The sequence below is a fragment of the Thunnus maccoyii genome, chromosome 13 (genome assembly GCF_910596095.1).
Source record: "Thunnus maccoyii chromosome 13, fThuMac1.1, whole genome shotgun sequence".
NCBI lineage: Eukaryota > Metazoa > Chordata > Actinopteri > Scombriformes > Scombridae > Thunnus > Thunnus maccoyii.
Genome location: NC_056545.1, coordinates 29,552,953 through 29,577,387, shown reverse-complemented (window position 1 = coordinate 29,577,387; position 24,435 = coordinate 29,552,953). Strand labels below are relative to the sequence as shown.

The 24,435-nt window shown below is 40.2% G+C and overlaps 1 protein-coding gene across 1 annotated transcript in view; it reads right to left on the bottom strand.

Moving 5' to 3' along the window:
* Positions 1-14,642: 14,642 nt before the first annotated feature.
* pknox2 (pbx/knotted 1 homeobox 2) overlaps positions 14,643-24,435 on the bottom strand; it is a 121,120-nt gene continuing 111,327 nt past the window's right edge. Inside the window, exons 16-20 of the mRNA XM_042431854.1 lie at positions 21,048-21,240; positions 17,673-17,815; positions 17,056-17,270; positions 15,761-16,512; positions 14,643-15,313 (exon numbers count right to left, since the gene is read on the bottom strand). Coding sequence (XP_042287788.1) covers positions 15,255-15,313; positions 15,761-16,512; positions 17,056-17,270; positions 17,673-17,815; positions 21,048-21,240 — 1,362 coding nt within the window. The 3' untranslated portion in view covers positions 14,643-15,254. The remainder of the gene's footprint in view (positions 15,314-15,760; positions 16,513-17,055; positions 17,271-17,672; positions 17,816-21,047; positions 21,241-24,435) is intronic.

The following is a 24,435-nucleotide window of genomic DNA, read 5'->3' as shown; positions in this document are numbered from 1 at the left end:
TAGTGTCTAGCAGCAGTGCAGGTGAACATAACTAGCCCAGCTTTTGTGTTCTCAAGGCAGTGATCAAATTTCAGATCTGGCGCACATCCTTCAGGGGTGCTGGAAAACATGCTGATAACCCATCAAGGGATATTACACTGCCATAAAAAAAAAAACCTCAATCATGACGGACCTTATGTGTTGACAGAAAAGTTCATGTATGTTTTATTGCTCCTGATTTGTATTTTCACCATTACAAAGGGAAGTAGAGGATAGCCAAGCTGTGTGATGATGGGGAGACCTGAGTTAAGTTGGCTCATTTGGCAGGAGGTAGGCTGGGATTTCACAGACTTCTGCAGGCAACATCATCAGTATATCCAGGATGTCAACACACCCTGTAGGCACAAAGGCTTTTTGAAATCTGCAAGCCAGCCAGACACTTTAATCATCAAAGGGGGGAGATAAACAAACACAGGCTCAATATCAAATATGGACACTAATAACTGGCTGTCAGAGGTTGGGTAAGTAAATATGATTTATAAATATGATTATAATTAACCAAGATTCAAATTGCACATCATGGTTGGCTGATAGATATTGTAAGTTGTGATGGGGGAGTTATTGGATTGCTGAGAAGACATTGCTGCCTTATCCTTGCTGCTGTCGTGTGAGAGTGTGTGTGTGTGTGTGTGTGTGTGTCCGTGTGGGCTAGGAGGCTCTGTCAGTCTCCTGAAGCACAGAGCAATGGGAGACTGACGTGAAGGACGGAGCAGACTGAGCAGCAGAGAAAAACTAGTTTTGCCAATAGCGCTTGACAACAACACTACCACCAGACTGCAGCGCATTGCGGGAAACATGTGCTGGTACTTTATGTAGCACCCAAGCAACTGTCATCCAAACTGATTTTCTGGCCAAATCTAAGGTGCTGAATTGCAGATCATGTCAACTCAAGCAATTCTTTACAAGTATTTAGGCCAGTCTGGCCAGAATGAGGGAGCAGATGAAGACTCTAACTTTCAAAAGAAGACATTTCCCCTTCAGGTTTGGTTTATATATTACAGTATGGTGGAAATTCATCATTCCATATGTTTATGTACAACCAGGGGATTTTTTTTTTAATCTTACTTTTATATTGTACATATAAAACCATCACTCAGGTATAATGTCAGAGGTCAATTACAACTAAAGCAATGAAGCATGGGACAGTTTTACATACTGCAAGATAATATGACAGATATGAGTTTTTATCCTGTGTACACAGTTCTACTATATTTATACATAATTCAACATATACAGTCCAGACAATGAGTATTTTGACGGGTACACATTTTTTTTGTTTTTGTTTGAAATAAAATAATGGATACTACATTAAAGTGCCAAGTATCAGCTTTAATTTGAGGAGGTTTACATCACTATAGAAAGAACACATAGTGCCCAAATTTTAGGAGTTCAAATGTAATTGGACAGATAAAAATGAAGTCAAACTATCATCATATTTAATATTTAGTGTAAAATTCTTTGCAGTCAATGACTGTCTGAACTCTTGGAGCCATAGACATCAGCAGACGCATCCAGCTCTTGTTTGTTGTGGGGTCTCTCTGCCCTTAGTCTGGTCTTCAGCAAATGGAATGCAGCTCATTCGGATTGAGATCAGGTGATTTACTCGCCCCAAACAAAATGACCAAGACTTAGAAGCTATAAGGTCTTCAATGTAAGGTATCTATATTGTTTATGTTTCAAAGTCTTAATTGGAAGAGAGGTGTATGTGTGTCCTCTAGCAGGTTGCCACTGTGGCTGTTAGTTTGGGTGGGTGACTTTTTTCTGTGACCAGTGTGCCACATATGTTAAACTGGGCTGAATGGGCTGGTGTCATTGGACCACAAGTCAATGAGCCTCCACATATTTCTATACAAAAAGAACATATCAGGCAGCCTGAAGGAGCAAATGAATCAATCCGTCTGTAAACTACGGTGAGCTCCGACTGGTTGTCAAGTTGGGACATGGATAATGAACTGAAAACCAAAATAACCAGGAAAATGCCCCACATCTGTCGTATGGGAAATGACTAAGCCTTGGATTTTGATAACTTGGATTTTTTGTGCACCTCACAACTAATGAACTAATTTATCAATACATGTCAGAATTTTGTTCATAAATGCTGTTGGAATATAACGACATTTCTGACAGTTTTGAATAATTAATACTTTTTTTCCCAATCAAGTTCTTCTTCCAACACCTAACAATCACCATGATATAATCATAAATGATCACAAGGATATCTACATTGAAATACATGTTGTACAGCATCAGGGCACAGTAACTTTCTGGAGTCTTGTTTTCACTATGAAGTTGCCATGCAAGCAACAGAGACACCAGGAAGCTCTTAGCAAGAAAGTAAGTATATTCCTCAAAATGTTGAACTACTCCTTATTAATATAAACCAGGGTATCAACAGCTTCATGTGGGGTTAATGGTGTCATGATCATACAGTCAGATGCCAAATTTAAAATCTGTCTATCTTATATCACAATCGAAGTTACTTTTCCTTTTAAAATTGAGCCATCATTTGGTGAAAATTGTTGCAAACTCAGTTCACTTCCATATATACTGCAGGTACCTTATTCTGGACATTTAAAATTCAACATTTTGGCATTATTTTAGAGCAGACCCTGATTACTCCAGGAGTGTATTCTCTTCTTAGACATCTAAGTTTTCGAGAAACACAACATAGATCATTGGTAGAGGAGACAGATGCTTGAAGAAAATATTTAAAATCAAACACAGCAAAGGATGACCCAGATGTGGACGTGTATCTACAGGAACAGAGGCTGTATTTGAGAAATTGCCATATAATGTCACTTTGAGGTTTCAGTCAAGGAAAAACACCAAGCCTGTTGTCAACAGAGCCAGTCTTTTTCTGTTCAGAGTCACTTGATAAATAGCTGGATTGACTAGAGGCCAAGGGCATGTTATCAACAAAGGAGAACGCACCAAGGAACACATGACAGAGGCAATAAGCATCACCTATAGCATATACAAGTATGCTTAATTCCACGAACCTAACTGCTGCCTGATATGAAAAAGACATGTTACACGAGGAATACACTGGGGATTCTACACTTGCAGGATTTCTGCTGCTCTGCTCTTGTTGGCAGGAGCAGACTAAATCCCTCAGGCCTCGAACAATGTCACATAATCAGTAAAAGTCTGAGAACAGATGCACAAACTGGATGAGGTTCTTGGTTATTTGGAAAGGTGGTGTTAAGGAGGCAAAATTCAGGTTCACCTTGAGCACCTAGAAATTGTGAAACCTTTTATGTAGCTAATATATTCTTCTTAAAAGTAATCAGTTTCAAGTCAGTGATGGTTAGAAAAAAAAACAGTGAGTCACATTTATGCAAAAAGAAATTTGACTAACTTCACCTACTATTAAGTCATACTGTATATTCCAAAGTGCTCTTGAACATCTGTCACAGGCTCAACATGCAGCTTCACTGAAGCCTTTGATGGCCATTTATCCCACTGATGTACTAAGATATGTGCTTTGAATACAAGGACATCAATCAGAGCACATGAATGTGTACTTCAGGGCAGCTGCCCATCTACCTCCCTCCAGTATACACATAAACACGCCTACATGAGCACACAAACACACACACCACTCTGGCGTGTGATGCATGAGGACTGTTGACAGATAAAATAGATGCAGATGGGGCAACACTTGGCACATTTATATCAGTCTTCCCTTCTCTCCCTCCCTCCATTTCTCTCTCTTTTAAGCAAGTAATCAGTCAACACAGAGCTTTCACTCAGCCGACTCAGGTAGACTGCCACGATATTTATTGTGAGGAGGAGACATGACACCAGCACCACACCTTCCCCCCGCCACAGCAGCACAAGAACCAAACTAATTTCTGCAGCCAACTTCATTTAAGCCACAACAGCGGAACCTGGTATGCCAATAAAATCCACACCACCTGCACCTGCTAGAGAAAATGAACAGGCAAGCCTTCCTCTTCAGCAGTACAGGTGAGAAATAAAATAAACTGCACAACATGAAAATCCAAACTGATAAATGCCTGTATCTATATGAAAAAAAAAGAAAGAAAAGAATTGTAATCTCCAGGCATTCCTATTCTTGCAGTCTTTTTCAGTCACAAAGAATACAATTTGAACTTCCAGCACAAGAAAACCCATGAAGCTAAATATACCAGGCACCATTTGGGCTTCTGTTATGTGCACAATATGCCAATGGGGTTTGCCATTTCGTGTTTGTGAAACACAGAAAAGAGATGGATGATCTGTAGGCAATGCCTGGAGAATTCTGCAAATTGGGAACAGTACTGCACTACTGAGAGCAAATATTTATTAATGATGTAACCTGTTTCAAGAAGTGGCCACCATCAGGTTTTTTGAAACAATTCATAGAAAGGCATTCATAAGTCACCCTGAATTCCACCTTAGAGACAACTGAAATAAGAATGGTACAGAAAATGAAGATATGATCATGTGACAGATGAACAAGAAGATTGTACATGTGAAAATGACTTTATTTATCCAGGGTTTCAACCACAAGTTTAACCACAGACAAGGAAGACCCAGTGCAGAGACTCAGAAATTCAGCATGTTTTAAAGCCTTTACTCAAGAGACTTGAGTAAAGAGACTCAAGTCAAAAATAATAAGTTATAAAGCTAAATAGGAACTGAAAAACTGACTACTTAAATTCAAAGATATGCTCTCTCTTTAATACACTGATACTGTCTCTCAAGCAGAGTTTTCCATGCTTAGCAGTCTGCAGAGACTACACAGTTAGCTTAGTTGCTCCCTATTCATCCCTATCCCTTGGTAGTTCAATAAATATTTTTGATTTACTGTCAAGTCATTGTATTCCTTTACAATAGAGATGGAGGTACCTTATTCAGAGTTCTTGATAGGGCCATCACAATATCAGATTTTCACAACACGCTTATCGTGGCCAAAAGAATTCACAATAACGATATTATCGCAATTTCTATAGAAAATTTGGGGAAAAAATGCTATAAGTCAAATCATCTTTAACTTTGTTTATTGTGTGTTTTGCCTCTTTTCTAGCAAATGAACTCAAAATATGAGTGTAGGGAGGTGGAGAGAGAGTCAATAACCATAACTGTACATAGTTTGAAAGAAGTTTGAACACACTGAAGTATAAGGTTTTTATTTCCGCCTGAATATTTTTTTGCAAACAGATGCCTGCAGATGACCTATAGCTGTGACTTATTAGCTGGAAAACACAATGGGACCACAGCGTGGAGCCTTACATAGTCCAAGTTCAAATTTAATAAAAATACCATAGAAAATGAATATTTTACACATGTTTTTCTAAGGGTATGTCTAAGTGTCTACCAAAAAAAGGCCATTTAGAGACATCAAATAACCCCTTCTTCAGGGCAACTGAAGCATGAACACATTATAGTGCTTTGTTCCCTGTTGAAACTAATCTCTGTGCATATAAAAAAGTCAAAAGAAGTGCCATGGAGGAAAAGCAGTTCATATAAGAAGTAAATCACAGCAAACTATTTACATTTACATAGTTTACATGTTGTGGCCTTATATAAAGCAATAAAGCGGCATATGGTCATGTTCGGGTTTCAATGGCTATTTGAAGCACCAGTCATCGGCAGAATCTGTTCCTATTGGCTCAGTCTTTAAATGAAAGAAGTGCGGCAGGCATTTCCTTTCAATGCAGACTTTCATTGGCTATTGTAGGCTGTGGATAGGACATGGAAGCTCCTATTGGGTCAAATGAGGTGTTAATTGAAAAGTCAGAGTGCAGCCACCGTTTTAATACCAAGATATGGCTTATGTTTACATGCCAATGCGAGTTATGACGGAGTATATACATGATGAGAATATATTGGAAGATTTGGACATCTGCCAGCTAATTTGAAATGAACAGCCATTCATGTATATTTATTGGAGTAGTAATGTGTTTTGGACTAAATATTTTACTGGATTGAATCAACTGGACCTTTGCCAATGTAACAAATTTTTGTCTGAGTTGTATCAGTCGGTGAAGTAATATGAGGCTCGTAGGTGAGTAGCATGAATTTTGTAATTGTTTGATTGTTGGTGGTCTGACAGAAGCATTGATTGTACCTGCTGTTGTGACTGTATCTTGAAATGGTTTGCATCAATCGAATCACGAGAATCTTAGCTTTCCAAAGATGTGTCGCATGAGTACCCACTTAAACACAGGAGTTGTGCACAGAGCACTGGTACTTAACATTCTGACAGCCCGTTAAAGGTTTTTAAGAGGCACTGGATTATTTAATATTAGCAATATTATCATATGTGTATTATTAACATGATATAAATATTTAATTTTTTAAATATCACAGTTATCGTCAATACCGGTACATTGTGACACCTTGACTCTTGGATATAAGACTGACTCATTTAATTTATTTCTCTTCAAGTGAAGAGTTGTGAAGAGTCGTGCCCCTTATAAATTTATGAGTGCATAATATTAATTTCCAAGTGCAGCAGACTGTAAACACTGTATGAGAACATTTTGTAGTCTGGAAGAGTACCATTGTACAAAACAAGCTCAACCACCATGACTTCTCTGTTCCCAAACACAAGATGCATCAAGACTGCACTGTTTCTATTGGCTGACAGCTGTCAGTCAGTGGAGCTGAACAAGAGTGAACTATGACCTGCAAGTCTGCCAGAGCTGGCTGGAGTTTGCACTGAAACAGGAAATGTAGTCTTGAATTTGTTGGGAGACAGAGCCAGAGTTTGACACTAGTGAGAGGGAACCTTTAGTCTGGTGGTTGGATGTGGTGACACCTGGTTACCAGTCAGCAGGAAAACCAGTAAGAATACCTAAAAGAATGGCTTTTTCTGTAACAGGGTGCACAGTAGGATCAGCACCATGGACAGAGCTTATGACACATGAGGTCCTCATCATAATGAAGGCCCAGCTTCAGTGTCCTCCATTACGCATTTATAGACTTTGACACATGGTCCCCTCAGTCTGTGAGTCTGAGGCTCTCTGGTTAATGTTTCTGAGCACTTTATTCATTTATCTGTAAGTCTACAACTTTGCAGACTTTGGATAAGAGAATTACCCATAGTGCATAGCATTGTGAAATTAAAACAATGACCAAAGGTCCTCTTAAAAACAGTATACAACAGTACAAGAAAAGCTGCAGATATAGTAAAAAATTAAAATCAGTGGTTTGAACTTTGTAAACAACACACACACACACACACACACACACACACACACACACACACACACACACACACACACACACACAGATGTCTGTGTTTTCAGTGGGTTCTCTGATAAATTGGTAATGCTCTTTCCTACTGATAGTACTGGACACCACAGCTAATTGAATTTGCAGCTACAAGGCAGAGGTCAAACTGTTTCCAACTGTTCCACTCATGCAAATGAGTTTTGGCCTTTGAAAATCATACATCATCCAACTGAACACATCTGACACATTCTCCTGCTCGTGAAGAGCTGCATAACGATGTATCTGATTCAGCATGAGCAGTGACAAACTGAACAGAACTGCAGCATGTTCTGTTCTGTCTCTTACAGAGATTTTAAAGAAAAAATATCAGACACACAGAAAGTGTGTGTGACCTACACCAAACTGGATTTTTGAAATGTTTTTAACAGCTTTCTCTTGAAGAGATTTCATTGCATTTTTTTGATCTTTCAAAACCAAACTTTGTACATGGCCCTAAGAGACCACACATACCGAAATATAACTTATAGACATACACCTAAAGTTAGTTAAGGTGATGGTGGTGAGGAGGGATGTTTACTGCTTGATTGCAATAACTACAGACAGACACAGGGGACTGAGCAGTGTCTGTATGTGGTGGATGAAATGGGAATTGCTGCCATTTATAAGTGTAGGGATCAAATCAAATGCATCACCGCTGCCTGCCAAGAAGGTTTTCACCCATTCGTTAGTGAGTTGTTCTGTCTGTTGGCAGGAAATGTTAAGAGCTGAAGAACAGATTTCCAATTAAATCTGGTGGACAGATTGGGCTGATTGATTTGATTTTGGTAGTCATCTGGATGTAGGATTTGCGCCATTTTAGAGAATTACCATTTTCTTGGCATAATTATGAAACTAACAGAAGTAGACTTAATTCTAAATCTGAAGAATATGTTTGTGGAGTCCAAAAAAATCAGCTCCAGTTGAAAGATAAGTGAGAATGAAGGGCTTGAGTGCAACAGCAATTTGGAGAATTGGTCAGTGTTGGTGGAGGTTTGAGCTCTTAAAGCGCCCATTAGCTTGAACTACATTTTGTATGGATGCCTCATAGTAAAAATTCAATGCACCCAAAGATAAAGCAAGATTGACAGAGCATCATACAACCAAAATTGAGCATATGAAACATAAAGACAGGAAATAAAATGAAACAGGAAATTGAGGAGAGCAAATGACATCAGTTTAATAGAGAGGCTTTTATCTGTATGCATCTTGTCTCAGCACTTAAAAAATGTGATGTCAGTTCTTTTCTCAAACAACAAGCTTTTTTTTTTGAGCATGTAGGGTAAATGACTAAATGAATAAATAAACTGAAATGATGCTATAGTGCCCGCTCAGTTCTCTGCAGAAGTGGAGTAGAGTGGAGATATATCTTCACCTTTCAGGAGATTATCAGTGTCAGGAGTTGACAGCACTGACTGAAATACAATGTCAGCCCCCCTTTTCTGTGTCATCCCACATCCTACCTGCTGACAGCTGTACTTGACTCTGACACCTGAGGTAAGCAGCTTGGCAGTGCGAGTCAGGAGCTAATGGTGGACTGAAGTCACACTGGAGGTCAGACATGGCCCAGTGCTCTATAAATGCACTTTCAGTTGAATAAAAGGTTCATGTGAGGTAGTATTCTGAAGCTTTTTTATGTGAATACTTTGTTTGTATTCTATGTTGTGCCTGTTAATTTATAATACTGAATAGTATTTTAGTAGTATATAGTAATATTAAAATGTATAAGATTTCAATATGTACCAAACAGGATGATGATCATGGGCATCATCATTAGTGTCATTTGAAATGATAATGCATTCACAGATAGAGGAGAGTTGAAAATAAATTGTATCTTCACCATTTTTACACAAACGAGCATAGATTTTATTGGAAGAAGACAATGTGATAAAGTACCATACATACAGTACATTACAGTATTAAGTTAATAGGAAAGCTGCACCAATTGACTTCTGGCCATCAGGGGGCAGAAAAACATCAAAACAAGCAGACAGGTAACATTTATTCCGTAACAGAGTATTTTAGAGAGCCAAAATGAAAACAGAACTTCCAGTTTCTGCTTTGTGAGGGCAAATTACTTTGAGAAGGGATTGCAAAATATATCATGGATATTCATGTATATCACAAATATGGATGCTCTGATGTTTTTTGAGTGGTCAATGAATTGTTGTTCAACTTTATTAAATTCTCATAAGGATCCAATAACAAGTACTAAAGTAGATACTCATTTGTTTTATGGGTAGTAAACCCTGAAACATCAATAGAAAGGCAGATGAAAGAATCAGCATCAGTGCCTGCTTACACATCCATGGACATGGGACAATGTAGCATTCGATTTGCCATATAATTTATCCAGTATTAATAACACATTTATTTAGGTAAGGACGATACAAAATGTTTTATGTTTGATCAAAAACCTTACATTGGTCAGTGTATGCTAGGCAAAACAAAAAGTGTTGTATTACAGGATTTTGAACATGCTTAAAGGTTTAGGAATAGGGTATGGATTGTTAATGTTAGTAAGACTTACCCTGCAGCTGGTAGCTTTACTAATTTTTTCCTGTAAGTTTGGATACTTATGTGAGCTGTGTGCACATATTATAATAGTCAGTGGGGATTGTTACAGTATATGAGTGGTTGTTTGAGGACCAAAGGTGTCCTTTTAAGAGTCCAGAGGTACATAAGCAGACCTTCAGGTGACTAGGGAGTGTTCCTCTGAGAAACACCTGCTGCTGGTCCATCTGTCCTCTGCTTATGATTCCCTGTCCAACTCCATGTCCTCTGTAGCCTAATGGAGAAAGTTTATGCTCGTGGGCAATTTATTTAATTTGTTCTGCCTCAGTTCTTGTTTAATGCATTTAATTTTCCAATGTGGGTTTTACTAGCTTTTCTTTTCCAAGACAAACTGAGCCTTGTGGACATATGCTAGTAATAAAGTCCTGGATTGTTATATTATCATTGTCTACACTACACTGAGATTCATTACATACAGAGTAATCAAGGTTATTCATATCGTACTTTATAGGGTCCTGTTAATTCATTCAACCTCAGATGGTTTCAGGTCATTACATTATTGCTTGCTCCTGCATATGTTTTATGAGTTGAGTTGAGACTCATAGAGATAGGATGAGGACTGTAGATATTTTACACAAATGTCAGATATTTTGAGGAATGAATTCTTAATACTTCAGTGCAAGAGTACATACAGGTAATTCAAGCTATGGCCAGTTCATGAAAGCCTTTCAGTACTCTGATGCACATTTCCTGCAGCAGCAACAGTGTTTTGTGTGAAGAGGAAGGACTGGATGCTTAGCATTGGCAGTGTTAGCCAACACAGTTAAACAAAGAAAAGAAAGCCTCTCAATTCAAACTTGAACAGAAAACCTCAGTAAAAAAAAGAAAAAAAAGAGACACAGATTAGTCATAGTCACTGAGGAAAGAAAGCCTGTGAGTCAAATGTAGAGTGAAGATTTACACTGCATTCTGGAGATGAAGAGCTCTCGAAGCTGAGAGGGGTCAATGAGGACTGCTGCAGCTTTGGTTCTTTTTCTTTCTGGACAAGTTTCTCTCACTAGTCAGGGTCTACAGTAAGTCACTGTATTATTGAGGATGCTGCATGAAAGCACAGAAGCAACGTCTGCTTAGATTATTAAAGATGTTGCCAAAATCTACAATAAATAGAGTTTTGTACTTACATTTCAGAAAATGTTGGAAATGTTTTTAAGGTGGATTCATCTTAAAGGACAGCTTCACAATTTTTCAAGTCTGTCTTAAAACAACAGTCAGGTGTCCATATGAACACTAAAAGAGGTTTTCCTCACTTAAATCCTTCCTCCTGTTCATACTGGCTATTAAAAGATCCCCCTCAAATATACGTTCAATGTAAGTGATAGTCATAATAAGTGGGTATCTGCCACATTTACAGTCTTTTAAATACTTTTTTTGCACAGAAGGAGGACTGTGGATTTTGGCCTCCATCACTTATATTGTAAATGTATTATGAAGGGATCTTCTAATGGTCAGTTTGAACAGGAGGAATGATTATGGCAAGAAGAAACTCTTTCAGTGTTCATTTTGACCTCTGACAATTGTTTTAAGAAAGACTTGACCTGTCCTTAAAGAAATATGTCCTAGCTGTTATACTGTATCCCATATATCTCCTCCTTGATAGGGCTTCTCAAATCTCTGCAGTAACAACACAAAACTGCCTGTGTGTATGTGTGTGTGTGTGTGTGTTTGTTTCTGTTAAGCATGGCCATCACTTGTAATTTAAGGCTCTGTCTTCATTACATGGCCATGAGCTACAGTGGATCAATTGTGTCGTGAACTGGAGGTCACCTCAACTGTGCTTAACGGTTTACCGTCAGCCTCTGTTTTGCATGCTGTCACCACTTTAGACTCACTTTAAATTCCTTTAGAATCTGATCAGTAGACATCTGACCTTGACTCTACAGCCAGCAATCTAAATGGCAAAACAGGGTATTTGTAAAACCACCCAATCGCCAGAAAAAAACATAGGCATTGTATTGTATTGTTTCTGCAAACTATGAATACGTTTTATTCATAGTTTAACACCGTATTAAATGGCCATCCATTCCATCACTTGAATAATGACGTTTTATGGTGTGACAACACTGTGGTTAAGGTCTGGTTAGGTTTAAGCACAAAAACCACTTGGTTAGAGTTAGGAAAAGATCATGGTTTGGGTTAAGATGCCATTTTTTTTGCCAGAAGAAACAGCTCCAAATATCCCAACGTCTCGCTAAAAACACCCAGTTTCGTCGGTTGAAATGGGAAGTGAGCGGTGGTCTCAAACAGTGGTCTCTGCTGCTTTGATGCTTTTGCAACCTTATGCCATGCAACTAACTTTCTGTAGATGTCATCTGAACTACATCACTTTCTCTATGTTACGCATTGTAGAAATGTTGATATGCTACATATTAAACATATTGAAACATAGAGATTAAATGTATCCATGGTTTGCAGAAATGTACAATGCCAACATTTTATTCTGGCGACTGGGCTGATAGAACCTCAACACAAAAGAGGCTGCCTATATTTCAGGTAGCTATTACTGGACATGAACACAGTAGCTGTCATCCCTGAGAATCACTACCCCCCCCCCCCCCCCCCCCCCCCCCCCCCCCAAAAAAAAGAAACCTCTAAATCGGTCTTAATTAGTTGGTAGTGTGGTCAGTCTCAAAGCAACCTGATCCCATACACCCACGGTCCTCTTTTCTCAGCAGCCTCTAACACATAGATCATTGCCATACACAGTGGAAACAAACAGGATGAGTGCAAAGTAATTGGATGTTTCTATCTGTTCCCATCAGTAGATTTCTCACGCAGAGTTGAGGGAAAAGCTCAGGGCACAGAGAGTTGTCAAACTGTATAACAGTATAACAGTACAAATTCAATCACTTGGATCCAGCACAGAGCTTGCTGCTGTGCTGTGAGCTGCAGAAGAGTATTATGTAAACCTTGTGATGATATCGCCTTAACATTGTCTGGATATAGCAGAGGCATCACCATTATCCAGGCAGGCAGGAACGACAGTGTAAAGCAAACTAAGGACGTCTCTGATCCCTCATTTCACTCAATCAAATCCTGCTTTAAAGCATGAGCATTGTGCCCAACATTTGGGGAAACACTGAGGGCAAACAGTGGTAGTCTGTGTCCAGCCTGCTGACATAGCTGAAATCAATGAAGATTGCCAGCAATTTCTTGTTTCCAAAAGGCAGTGCTCCAATCACAGCAATACCAGCCTCCTCACACACACTGACTCTGGGAAATTGGCTGCGGCACAGAAGCTTTTACAGACTCTGGCAGATGAGTCTGGACCTGGTGAACGCCTGATAAAGCTGATTTGAATGAGACTGCATTCTCTTTTGTTTTGATTACAGAAATTATAAATATCAGCAGTGACCCCACTTGTGATGCAGCCCTAAATTAATATATTGCAGCTTTCAAAGCAATGTGGGTAGTCTAGCTTCAGCGTGACTCAATGATGCCCTCAAGTGGCCTGAGCCAGCCATCTGTAGCCAATACAGCAACAATACCGTCACAGACAGCAAACACTTATGGTTCTGCTTTTCTGTGAAGTTTTGAGTTAAGATGGCACTTATTCAAAAATGTGCAGTTGAGAAAACAACAATCATCCATTATCATCAGCCTGCCTTTTTTGTTTGCCAAATGGGTGAATGAGGACGGGACATGCGTTACTGTTGATGACAAGAAAACTTTTTAAAGTTTTAGAGAAGAGCAGCATAAAAGCTTAACCATTAATTTATACCCAGGACTGAAAAAAAGTGTTCCATGGCCAGAGACCTTCTGTTTCAATAATAAAACACAGCACATTCAGAATGTTGCAGGGACATGAAATTCTGCAAAACACATAACCATTCTTTGTAATTGGACTTCCAAGGGGGGTGCTTGTTCATTATAAGTCTCAGATCTGCAATGTATTCCTCCTGTGCACCAATGGCCCCTATTACCCATCAAGCAACTTGCCTGCCTTTGTGTCTTCGAGTACATCAAAATAATTGCAGGGTTTGCTCTGTGGATAATTCAGTGTTGCTGCGCAGTAGTTATTTTGGGCTCATTCAGTAGAACACACAAACATGGTAACACAAGCGGAACAGTTTGCTATATATTTTTTGCCAGGGAGGCTGTGAGTATCTAATTTGTGCCCAGCTAGGCCTCCCTTCAGATGGCTTTTGGTCGGTGTGGAGCACACAGTTGGTGGTAGATGCCACATGTTTACTGCCTATTGCTTGTTTGCTGTATGATCTGGTTCTTTCACAGTTGAATATGCATTTAAAGCACTTTGACCGACCAGAAACACAAAGTTGTGTCGAAATGTTGAAATTTATAGAACTCCATGCCTCCTCATATAAATGAATGTGATCACTCAAAATGTTCACCTGTGAATATAAACTTTTACAGATAAAGTACATATTTGTGAAAATAATGCCAGTGACAACTGATACAATAATAAAAACAGTTAAGAATAAAGTAAATTACCAACTAAGAAAATTCCAAGCTTTTTAAAGTCATAACTATGCCTATGACCTAAATGAAAATATTTTGTCAGCATCTACGATTTGTAGACAAGTACCTATAATTGTGCACACATGCAGCAAAGTGCACAAGTCATCCCATCTCTGAAATTACATGTACTAAAAATAAAAGCTCTAAAAAAACAAGTGACTCTCTGCTGTCCTTAAACAGACAGTTGAATTATAATTTCTTATGTATTACTTCAGAAGATTGTTTGTCAAGAATTCTACTTTATATAATGTAAACTTCTGGGATTTAATGTAATGATGAAACATTGAAGACACTGATGAGGGGAACACATGTAATTACACAAACTTCATTTATTTAGAATTACATAGAATACACTTTTCCATAACAGAAAGATAAAAACATATTTTATCTGCTGATAAAGTAAATAACAATAGAAGGAGGCAAAAAAGAAAGCAAGTACAACAATTACAATATTCACTAAGCTTACCTTCATCTAAATTACTGACACTGGTGTCCATAGTTGCCACTAACAGTGTTTTTCTCTTTCTCCATTTACACACTTTCATATTTTCAGAACTCATATTTCTAACGAATGCACAAGTCACGATGAAATTTTGTTCATACTTCATTGAAAGAGCCACTTTGACTTGCATGCTTTCCTGTGACTACTTGCCATCACCGACTTCTTCAAAAAGACATGGAATAGAGCTAAGAGACAGACAGAAAGTCTGTGGCAACTACTGATGCATGGAGGCTGAAAACTGAACATCACATCCATTGACATTTCCAGCCAGAACAATTTACCCTGTAATTCTAAAAGAGGCTTTTTTTGTCTTCAGACAGCAGAAACCCTTGATTGGTGTCCACAGTCTTTGTGGGTACAATACTCTTTAAAATCTATTCTAGAGAGTCCACCCCCACCCCCACCCCCCATTGTTATCACATTGATTCAGTCCATAGGAGGCCTAGTAATGACTAAATGGTGCAGTCTCCTTCAACTCATGGTACCCCTGGTGGTTTGGCTCTGTGAAGAGACAGAGAGGGCAGTTAGGGCTGGGAAGTACCACAGATCCATCTCTTCTACATTTAGCCAAAGCTTTTAAAAGACTCTTTTAGAAATATAGGCAGTTCAGTTTGGTTTTATACAGAAATACAACACAATACAGTTATGAACAATACAGAGAAACAATTTTACTTAACAATGTAATTTGGATTCACTGCCTGTGGCTGCAAAGGTTTCTCTATAAACTGCTACCTTGAGTCCACTTGGATGTGACCTTATTCTGTATTCACTGTCTGTTCAGTGACAACTACTCATGCTTCCTTATATTTAGAGTGCTTGCTATTCATTTTCAGAGCCTGTATCTGTAGTCTGGAGGTCACTTAATAATTTTCTGTACATCCCAAATGATGAAGACGAAAATAGCCACTAGCAGAATACGTTTGAGTGTGTAGATAAGTGTTACAGTACCGAGACTCATATTCTCCTCCACCAAAGGCCTCTGCTCGCTGCAGTTTACTACTCTTCCTTGTGCTGCTCCCAGAATAGTCATGATATCCACCAGGTTGAGCTTCCCTTCCTCCTTGGCTTCCTCCACCTCTTCTGCCAGCTCCATAGCAGCCTCTTCACGTTCTTCCATCTCTTCTTGGCTCAGCATTGCGTTTAAGCCCTGCCCTGGGGTGGTGTTGCCAACCTGCGGCGGCGCCAGTGAGCACAATGCCCTCACTTTCCCGTAGGACTTCAGGTGCGCAACATTGGCACGCAGGAAGAGCAGTAGCACATTGAGGTCATTCAGAGGGCATCCTAGACGACGGCGGTTGATGAGATCCAGGGCTGGAAGAAGCTCATAGACAGAGATGAAGGTGGTGTCCCAAACAAAGAGCCGTATCAGGCTGAAGAGGACGATGGGTGCCAGCAGGACATAGATGGCCCCGTTGGCAACACTTATCACCTGAAAGACCAACTGGCCAATCATTTTACACTGAACCAGTTCAGGAACCCAGTTCTGATCACGCAGCATGCCTGTGCGGACAAAACAGCTGAACTCGTCCTGCAGGAAGGCAGAGAGATGGAAGTAGGCGAGGTAGAGACAGGCAGCTGTCATGAAGGTCAGAAGGAGGAAGCCACGCAAGAAAAGCATGCTAACAAGGAAGTAGGAGTTTTGTTTGCACTGCATGTATCTCTCCAGTAGAGGGTACTCAAAGTATCGCTTCTTCTTGGCCCTGCAATTGGACAAGAAGAAACTCAGAACATGCTCCTCCCACTTCATGTTCATACAGCTACACACATTCCCAGCTGGGAGCCTCCCAACGCAACCACTATACTTTTACTTCTGGCTATAGGAGCTGCTCACCACAACACCCACAACAGGCCTCCACTGAGAGTGTTGGAGGTTAAGGCCTTTCTCAAGGGTATGTCAGTGGTAGTTGCTGAGGGAGATTAAAACATTACTCTTCATATTCCCAGACCACATTTCCTAGTTTATCAAGAGATTCAAACTGACAGCAACAGACGATCAGCAAGCTTTGGGCAATATTTCTCACTGGCAGATCATCTTTATTTGTCACTGTATTGACCCAATTTCTTTACGGGAATCATTCATTTACATTTAATAAGGCTCATTCGGCTGTGGTTTGGGGGCATCTCAGCACTTATAAGATCAGGTTAGTTAAAACATAAACATAAATATGGAAAACACTTTTTAGATTCACATATAAAGAATAATGAATATTCATGTTACAAGCCAACAGTCACCAGTCTCTTACCTCTGCAGCTCAGCCTGAAATGTGAGTGGGTTCTTAGTGATCTGGCGCATATCCAGAATGTTCTGGGCCATTCGGATCGAGCGGTTGTACGACTGGTCTAGTTCGTCAATTATGAAGAGCAGGTCTGAGCTTAGTGTGGGCATGACGAGCTGGCGCCAGATCAGAGCCGGCAGGTACATCAGCACCGCCATGGCCAGAAGCGAGTAAGGGAACATCTGGATGGACAATGAGAAAAAAGAGTGACAGGGAGAAGATGTAGATAGAGGGAAAGAAAAAAGAAAGTGGCAGGGAAGAATTGGGAGAAGCAGATGAGTCATAAAAATGGCCTCACAACCCAGTATTACAAATGAACATCCACCATCTCTGATTTAGGATTATTTTTTACCTGTTTGTGACTGGGCTTTAAATCTTAAGCGCACTGGGTCCAAATAGTTTGCAAATGGTTTTGGCAGAAAAACAGATACTCTGGTTCCTATTAAACACCGACACTAAAACTTAAAACTGTAGTTTTGCAAGTTACAGTGAGGAGAAAAAGGTTTCAGCATTTATCTGCCAGCAGTCAGCCACTAAGTGGGAATAACAAGTCAACTAGGCTTGATCTGAATCTCTCAACTTACTTTGTGTACCCAGAGAGAGCGCTCCTCAAAGTTCCCATCGTTGTCAAACTCATGATGCATGAGAGAGTCCCAGCAGTATGTGTCTACATAGCTGGCCTGCTTGATGGTGAAATTGCTGGGAGGGAAACAGCTGATCTGAGGCCCTGCAGAATAAACAAATGTTGATCTGTAACATTATCTGCTAATATGGGGAATTGGTTTCTGCAGCCTCCTTTGATCTTGCTTTATCAATTTACCTCTAAGCAACACCCAGGCACTTGATATCACACACACACACACACACACACACACACACACACACACACACACGGTGTTCAACGCTGGAGGTGCACCACCAGACACATACATCTGAGCTTCCACGTGCCCTTTTCCTTTCAGTGCTACAAAATTTCACTGGAGAAATCATATGTTTCCAAAGGGCAACCTGGCATTTAAAAACCATGAGTGACTCCTTTCCAAAATTGGACTCCTCCACCTTATATTTAGTTCACCTTGATATAACCACATATAGTCCAACCACTTGAAACCGTGCTTTGCACCCATCTGTCATTTCCCAAGGGTGCTCCACCCTTAAACAGAGAGCTTGGGAGGGAACACACCAAGGGTGTGCCCCACCTACTTCAGAGCTTACAAGAAAAACATGGGGCTTCTATTTTTACAAGCAGCCTCCACATCTGCCCAGCTGTCTATAAGTAGGAACATATTGCCACTAATTTACTGTCAGGATGGGAGTCCTGCTGCCAGTCCACTTCATTATAGGCAACCGTTACATGGTTCAATCATACTATAGGTGTGTATGTATGTGTGTGTAATTAATAGGACACATTTTAACATATTGTTAGTGAGACCGCAGATGTAAACATGGTAGCTGAGGTTATGATGGAGTATATTAATTAATAGATATTAATATTATAGATATTTAAAGAAAGATAGAAAGAGGTTAAAGCATGTTTTTAGACTGCTACTGAACTCCAACTTAACATTCATTGTCTATGTTGGATAGCGTCTCATATAGTTAACAATGTTAATTTAAAGGATTCCCTCCAGACATGTCAAGACATATAAAAAATACTCTGCTTTGACTAATAATTTGTGTCTAACATGGTTTTACCACAAAAAAAATCAATTACCTCTAAGTTCAAGTGGACAACATAATGTCTCCTTCATTACTGGAAAGTCAGTTTTCAGTGTATGTGCACTGGAGACGTTAAGTTTCCACATCACACTTGTGTAAGTTGTATACTGGACCACAATTGGCTACAAACTAGTGATGTCACAAATCATGCTCACAGGTGCACATGTTAAACTCAGATTTTAGATGAGCACAGAGAAACTTCCCTTCAGCAGGAAAGAGAGCTATATATATTATTATTCATATATTAAAAAATTTATGAAAATATTTTGTAAACATTACATGCTACATTTATAGTAGATTTTGCTCCAATTTTTGTGATTTTAATGATATATTGAAATCATAAATGAAAGTGGATTTTATTGAAGGCTGTTGTGGTGAAGCTAATGTATAAGTATTTGGTATACAAAGTGGGCAAGCATTGTCAACCATTATCGGCACTCACATAATGCAGAAGTGTTAAATATATGATTTCTGAAACAGTTTTGTAAGAATCTGCCATTTTTTCTGTCCCCAGAGTTGTCACTTAACAAAATCCTTAAGACGTCATGGCAAAGCAATGACTATAATTTGCTCAAATAAAATGGTGCAAAAATGTAGATTAGCAAATGAGCCAAGAGAAAGTAATGTTATTGAGGGTATGGTGAGTGCTAGAGTTCCAATACTACCTGACACCACTGTATGTCTTCATGCAGCTTACTGTGATAATCTATTTTTCCAGTTTGCTTGGAGTGCATGTGTGGGCGCATGCGTTGACAAGTCACCCCAAATAAAGAACGACAGCACACGCCTTCTCATGGAATCTGGTAAAATTTTCTCCCCCTCAACTCCCCACCCCTGTGAGCCATTTGGCAAGAGAGGGAGCCTAAATTTCTGCCACTGCTCCTATCTCCTACTCCCACTCCCCAATTAACACTGGCAGATCAGCCCCATATTTGTGCTTTGTACAAGAATTCTTGGCTGAGAGTCCAGGTGCGAGTAAACCAAACTCCAGACAGCAGCGCAATCAAGCCCTGTTGTGAAACTGACAACTTGGCAGATAGGCAGCCAAGATCCATCAGTTGAGCCGCGTGCCCCGACACCACATCATGTTCTACGCCCCCCCTCCCTTCCCCCCCTCTGCTTAATCAACATATCCTCTCATTTGACTCAAATGGAGGGGAGCTGCCACAGAAGAACTTGCCTTGTAATTACAGCGTGCCAGCGTTAGTGAACGCTGCTCTCAATCATCCCCCATGGCAATTAGCATCAGGAGCATCAGGCTGATTGCAGACCAGCTCTGGAGAGACAACGTTTAGTTCAAAGTCAAGGGAGTCAGTCTCCTCAGCAACAGACTTGTGCTGTACACTTGCCACGTATACTCTGGATTGTCAGCTGTGCTTTTGTCAGTTCTTTGAATGGACAGACAAGCTGTGGGCTTATTTCATGTGAATAACCATCAGATTTCACTCAAAACATGTTCTTTTCTCTGATCCAAAACTGTTCAGACAATAAAAAGACACAGCAGACCAGTTGATCCACTGCTGAATAGACATGGAAGCCTATTGTGAGTTTGTGTTGTCATATCATTACTGCTACTAGTAGGTATCCATTGTATTGAGGAGGTCTTACTGGAGTCAGCAGTTAATGTATTTTTAAATGTCCTTTTATGATAGGCCTTGTCTAAGTGTTTTTGCCCTCTTGCTTCATAGCACTCCAATTTTGTTAAAGAAAGTACTGTGTAATTATAGCTCTCATTGTTATTGCTCTTAATATTTAGTTTCCTCAAGTAGGATATGTGAGAGATGAGGAGATGTATCTGAGTGCAAAGAGATATGCTCATTTGTCAAGGATTAAGATTTATAACACATTTGGGTGAAGGACTGAGCTTCGGCACATGAACATTTTTGTCTAGACCTTTGTGTCAACTTTGAATTAACTACAATGGGCCACAGGAATAATAAGTATGTTTATATTATGTATAATATATGTATAATATCCCTCCTTATCACAAGTTCAACTAAATACAGTTTAGCAAGTAAATTATAAGCCATTCAAGGACAAACTGTACATGATTACTTTACAGAGGACACTGCGTAACAGTGAAGTTTAAACACAGAAAAACCGCAAAGCCAAAATACGACCATGGAATAAAAAATGAGCACTCATGAATATAGGCTATAATTAGGAGCAAAAGCAAATGGAATACAAAACAAATGTCCTAACATGGTTTAAAAAAAGGACAGAGGCAGAGAGTTGCTCACCCAAGGAGACCTCGCGGGCGAAGGCCATGCAGACCAGTACCAGTGGAAGGCCGACAGACACAAACTTGATGACCTTGTCCAGAGGAAGCTCCAGCTCCAGGTGGTTGATCCGGTTTAACCCGGAGCCGTCCTGCAGCAGGGCATCAGATAGCATGGCCTTGGCCGCCGCCTGGGCGATGGACATTTTGAACACCTACCCAATGATAAGAAAAAAGGTCTTTTTTAAAAAAGTCAAGTAGAAAAGGGAGATATCATGTGCTCTCTGTGCTGTAAGTAAAAATCAGAGTCATGACCTTGTCGCACATCACTGCTTGCTTTTCACTATCTTATCTTGCTTGTCATTTGTTACTATATGTCATATAATAAAGCAGAAATGCCTATAAATCTACAATAATAAAAGAAAATCTCTAGAGTGGTGTGTTGCTCTCCCAATTAGGTGTAAATTCAATCAGAAATGCAATTAACATTATTTCCAGGAAATGTCCTCTTTCTACAACACATCACATTTTATCTGAGACAGCATACGGTGAGAGCTATTGCCATCTTACCTGAAGTCTTCCAGCTTTCTCTGGTAATACTATTAGAAAATATGTTTGCAGAGCCAAAGAGTTTCTCTAAAGGCCTGCACGGTGCTGGGAAGCTCCTTATGTATTCAGGGAGGGCCTCTGTAAATGAGAGGTTGGATTTGGGCTGGACCAGGCCGAGCTGGGTCTGGCTCTAATTACAGAGGGGACATCTGGGAGCATGTAGGCGCCCAGATGGCACTGACTTCAGCAGACCTCCAGTACTGAACACTAGGCCATGTAGTTATGTGTGTGTGTGAGTGTGTATATGTGTGTTTCTCTGCTCTGTCCATGCTGTGAAGCACGATGGCTCTGGCCCACTTCAAACAAGTGAACCATTGCTTTCAGTGGCTTTTTCAGCCTCTGTCATTCTGAGACTATTTTTACTGCTCTTCAACCTCAGAGCTACTGCTGTATACTGTACCATACAACAGCAATGTTCTTCTTTCTGACCTTGCAGTACATGTGTTACAGAGAGAGAAACTAACAATGTGTGAAAATCCTTTTTGTTTGAGTGGATCTGAGACACAGAGGAGAACATTGTAGTCTATAGTAGTCTCTGAAAACATCAAGAGGGACACAGATGAAATAACAACAACAACAAAAATTGTCTTATGTTTACATTTTTCTGACAAGTGACCTCAAGTGGTCATATCCAGAATTGATGAACTGAACCACATAGTTTTAGATGCCTACACAAAAAAGACATTAAACCAGAATTAACTGATTTGTATTTACGGCTGTAAACACAACACCGAAACAATTTCTCAGTTGAAGATGATATGGCTAACATGTTAGCATAGCAAACAGTTGCTATCTACACCTCCAGCAGATACAAAGCAGTACTAGCATTTAATAACGGTTATGTTTGTGTTCACCTAGTGAATGTAAGTCTAATATTCACTCTTTTAGCTCTGTTTTTGCTCTCTACCAACTCCTGAGGGAAATATGTCTCTTTAGCTGCTAAATGCTCCACAGAGTATTTTAGCATCTTTCAGCTCATTGTTTTAGTTTTCTGGCTCACAACTGTCCTGTTTTGGTTCACTCTAACAGCTCTCCTCAGTATAATTTCCAGCCACAGCAGGCAGCTGCTTTCAACAAAACCCACTGTACATATACGATATACAGAGTAGTATTAGTTGACGAAAGATCTGTGCAAAATTCTGTATACAGACAGTCGGTAAATGTCTGTGAATGTGCAGTAAGGTGTGTGTATGTGCATCTGCGTGTGTATGTGTGTATGTGTGTGTGTGTGTGTGGAGGAGGGGGGCAGAGTGAAGCTTCCTGTGTGTTGAGGTGGGTTAGGGTGGGGGCAGGGGCAGTGGTTTGGATCTGTTGTGATCAGTGTGATGGCCTCAGGATAAAAGTCCCTCAGCCTAGATGTCCTCCATATTTCACACTTCTGTTGGTCCTGCCAGAGGGCATAAGTGTGAAAACCCTGTGTTGGGGGTTAGCGGATTCTTTGATGATGCTGCAGGCTCTTCTATGGGCTCACTGGTGGTAGATGTCCTGCAGAGCTGGTGGGGGCACCCTGACAATCTTCTCAGCAGTCTTTACCATTCTCTGCAGGCTTTTGTGGTGCATGGCGGTGCTGTTCCCATACCACAGTGATGCGGCTGATCAAGACACAACTGTAGAAGTTGCTGAGAAACCTCTGACATGCCAAATTTCCTCAGTCTCCTTAGAAAGTACAGCCACTGTTGTGCTTTCTTGACCAGCTGGGTGATGTTACATGTCCAGGTGAGGTCATTACTGATGTGGATGCCCAGGAATTTAAAGCTGCTGCTGACTGTTTCCACCTCACACTCATGGATTGTCAGCAGTTGATGAGGTCTTCTCTCCTTCCTCATGACCACTATCATCTCCATGAGAGAGGTTGTTGTTGTCACACCATGTCACCAGACTTGCCATCTTTCTCCTGTATTCTGTTTTGTCATCCCCAGTGATCAGACCGACTGTGGTGTCAGGAAATTTCAGAATTGTCCTTGTGTGAGGCGACGCAGTTGTAGGTAAATAGTATATAGAGCATGGGCTGAGGACACATCCTTGTGGGGTGCCAGTGTTCATCATCACATTGGTTGAAGTTAGATTTCCAATTCTGACAGATTGTGGTCTGAGGAAATCTAACAGCCAGTTATAGAGTGTGTGGTTCAGGCCAAGGTTGTACAGTTTGTTTGTGAGTTTGTGGGGGAGGACTGTATTAAAGGCTGAGCTTTAATCGATGAAGAGCATTCTGTTGTAAGGATCTATGTTTTACAGGTGGGAGAGGGCTATGTGCAGAGCTGCAGAGATAGTGTCTTTAGTGGATTAATGATTTAATCATAGTTGCAGATCAGAAGGTGCTTGTATCATTTTTATGACAAGGTTGAAAGGAAATGACTAATTTCTTTTAGGTCTTTTAGGTACATATGAGGACTTGTTGGATCACACTTGGGTACATGACAATGTTTCTCTATGTAGGCCAATCAGGTTGAACACAGCCCTGCATTAAAAGACATGCATGGGGGTGTTGGTATGAGGATGCTGCTTTTGGAAAATGACTGAATCAGTCGTTTCAGCAAGTGCTCCAAAATAACATTACGTTTTTTTGGCTGGACTGGCCACGGACCAGCCTATAACCGCAGTTGTCTATGAGAGAGTGGGTGCGTGAGTGAGTGAGTCAGTCAGTCATCCAGTCAGTCAGTCAGTTAGTTACACCACTGGTCAACCAGCTGAGTGTTAGAGTTTCACCATTGGCCTTGCTCGTTCAAAATGAATTGGCACAGTTCAAGCAAATAACCATAACTCTGACAAAACACTCAATGCAGAAAAACAAGAGACATCCA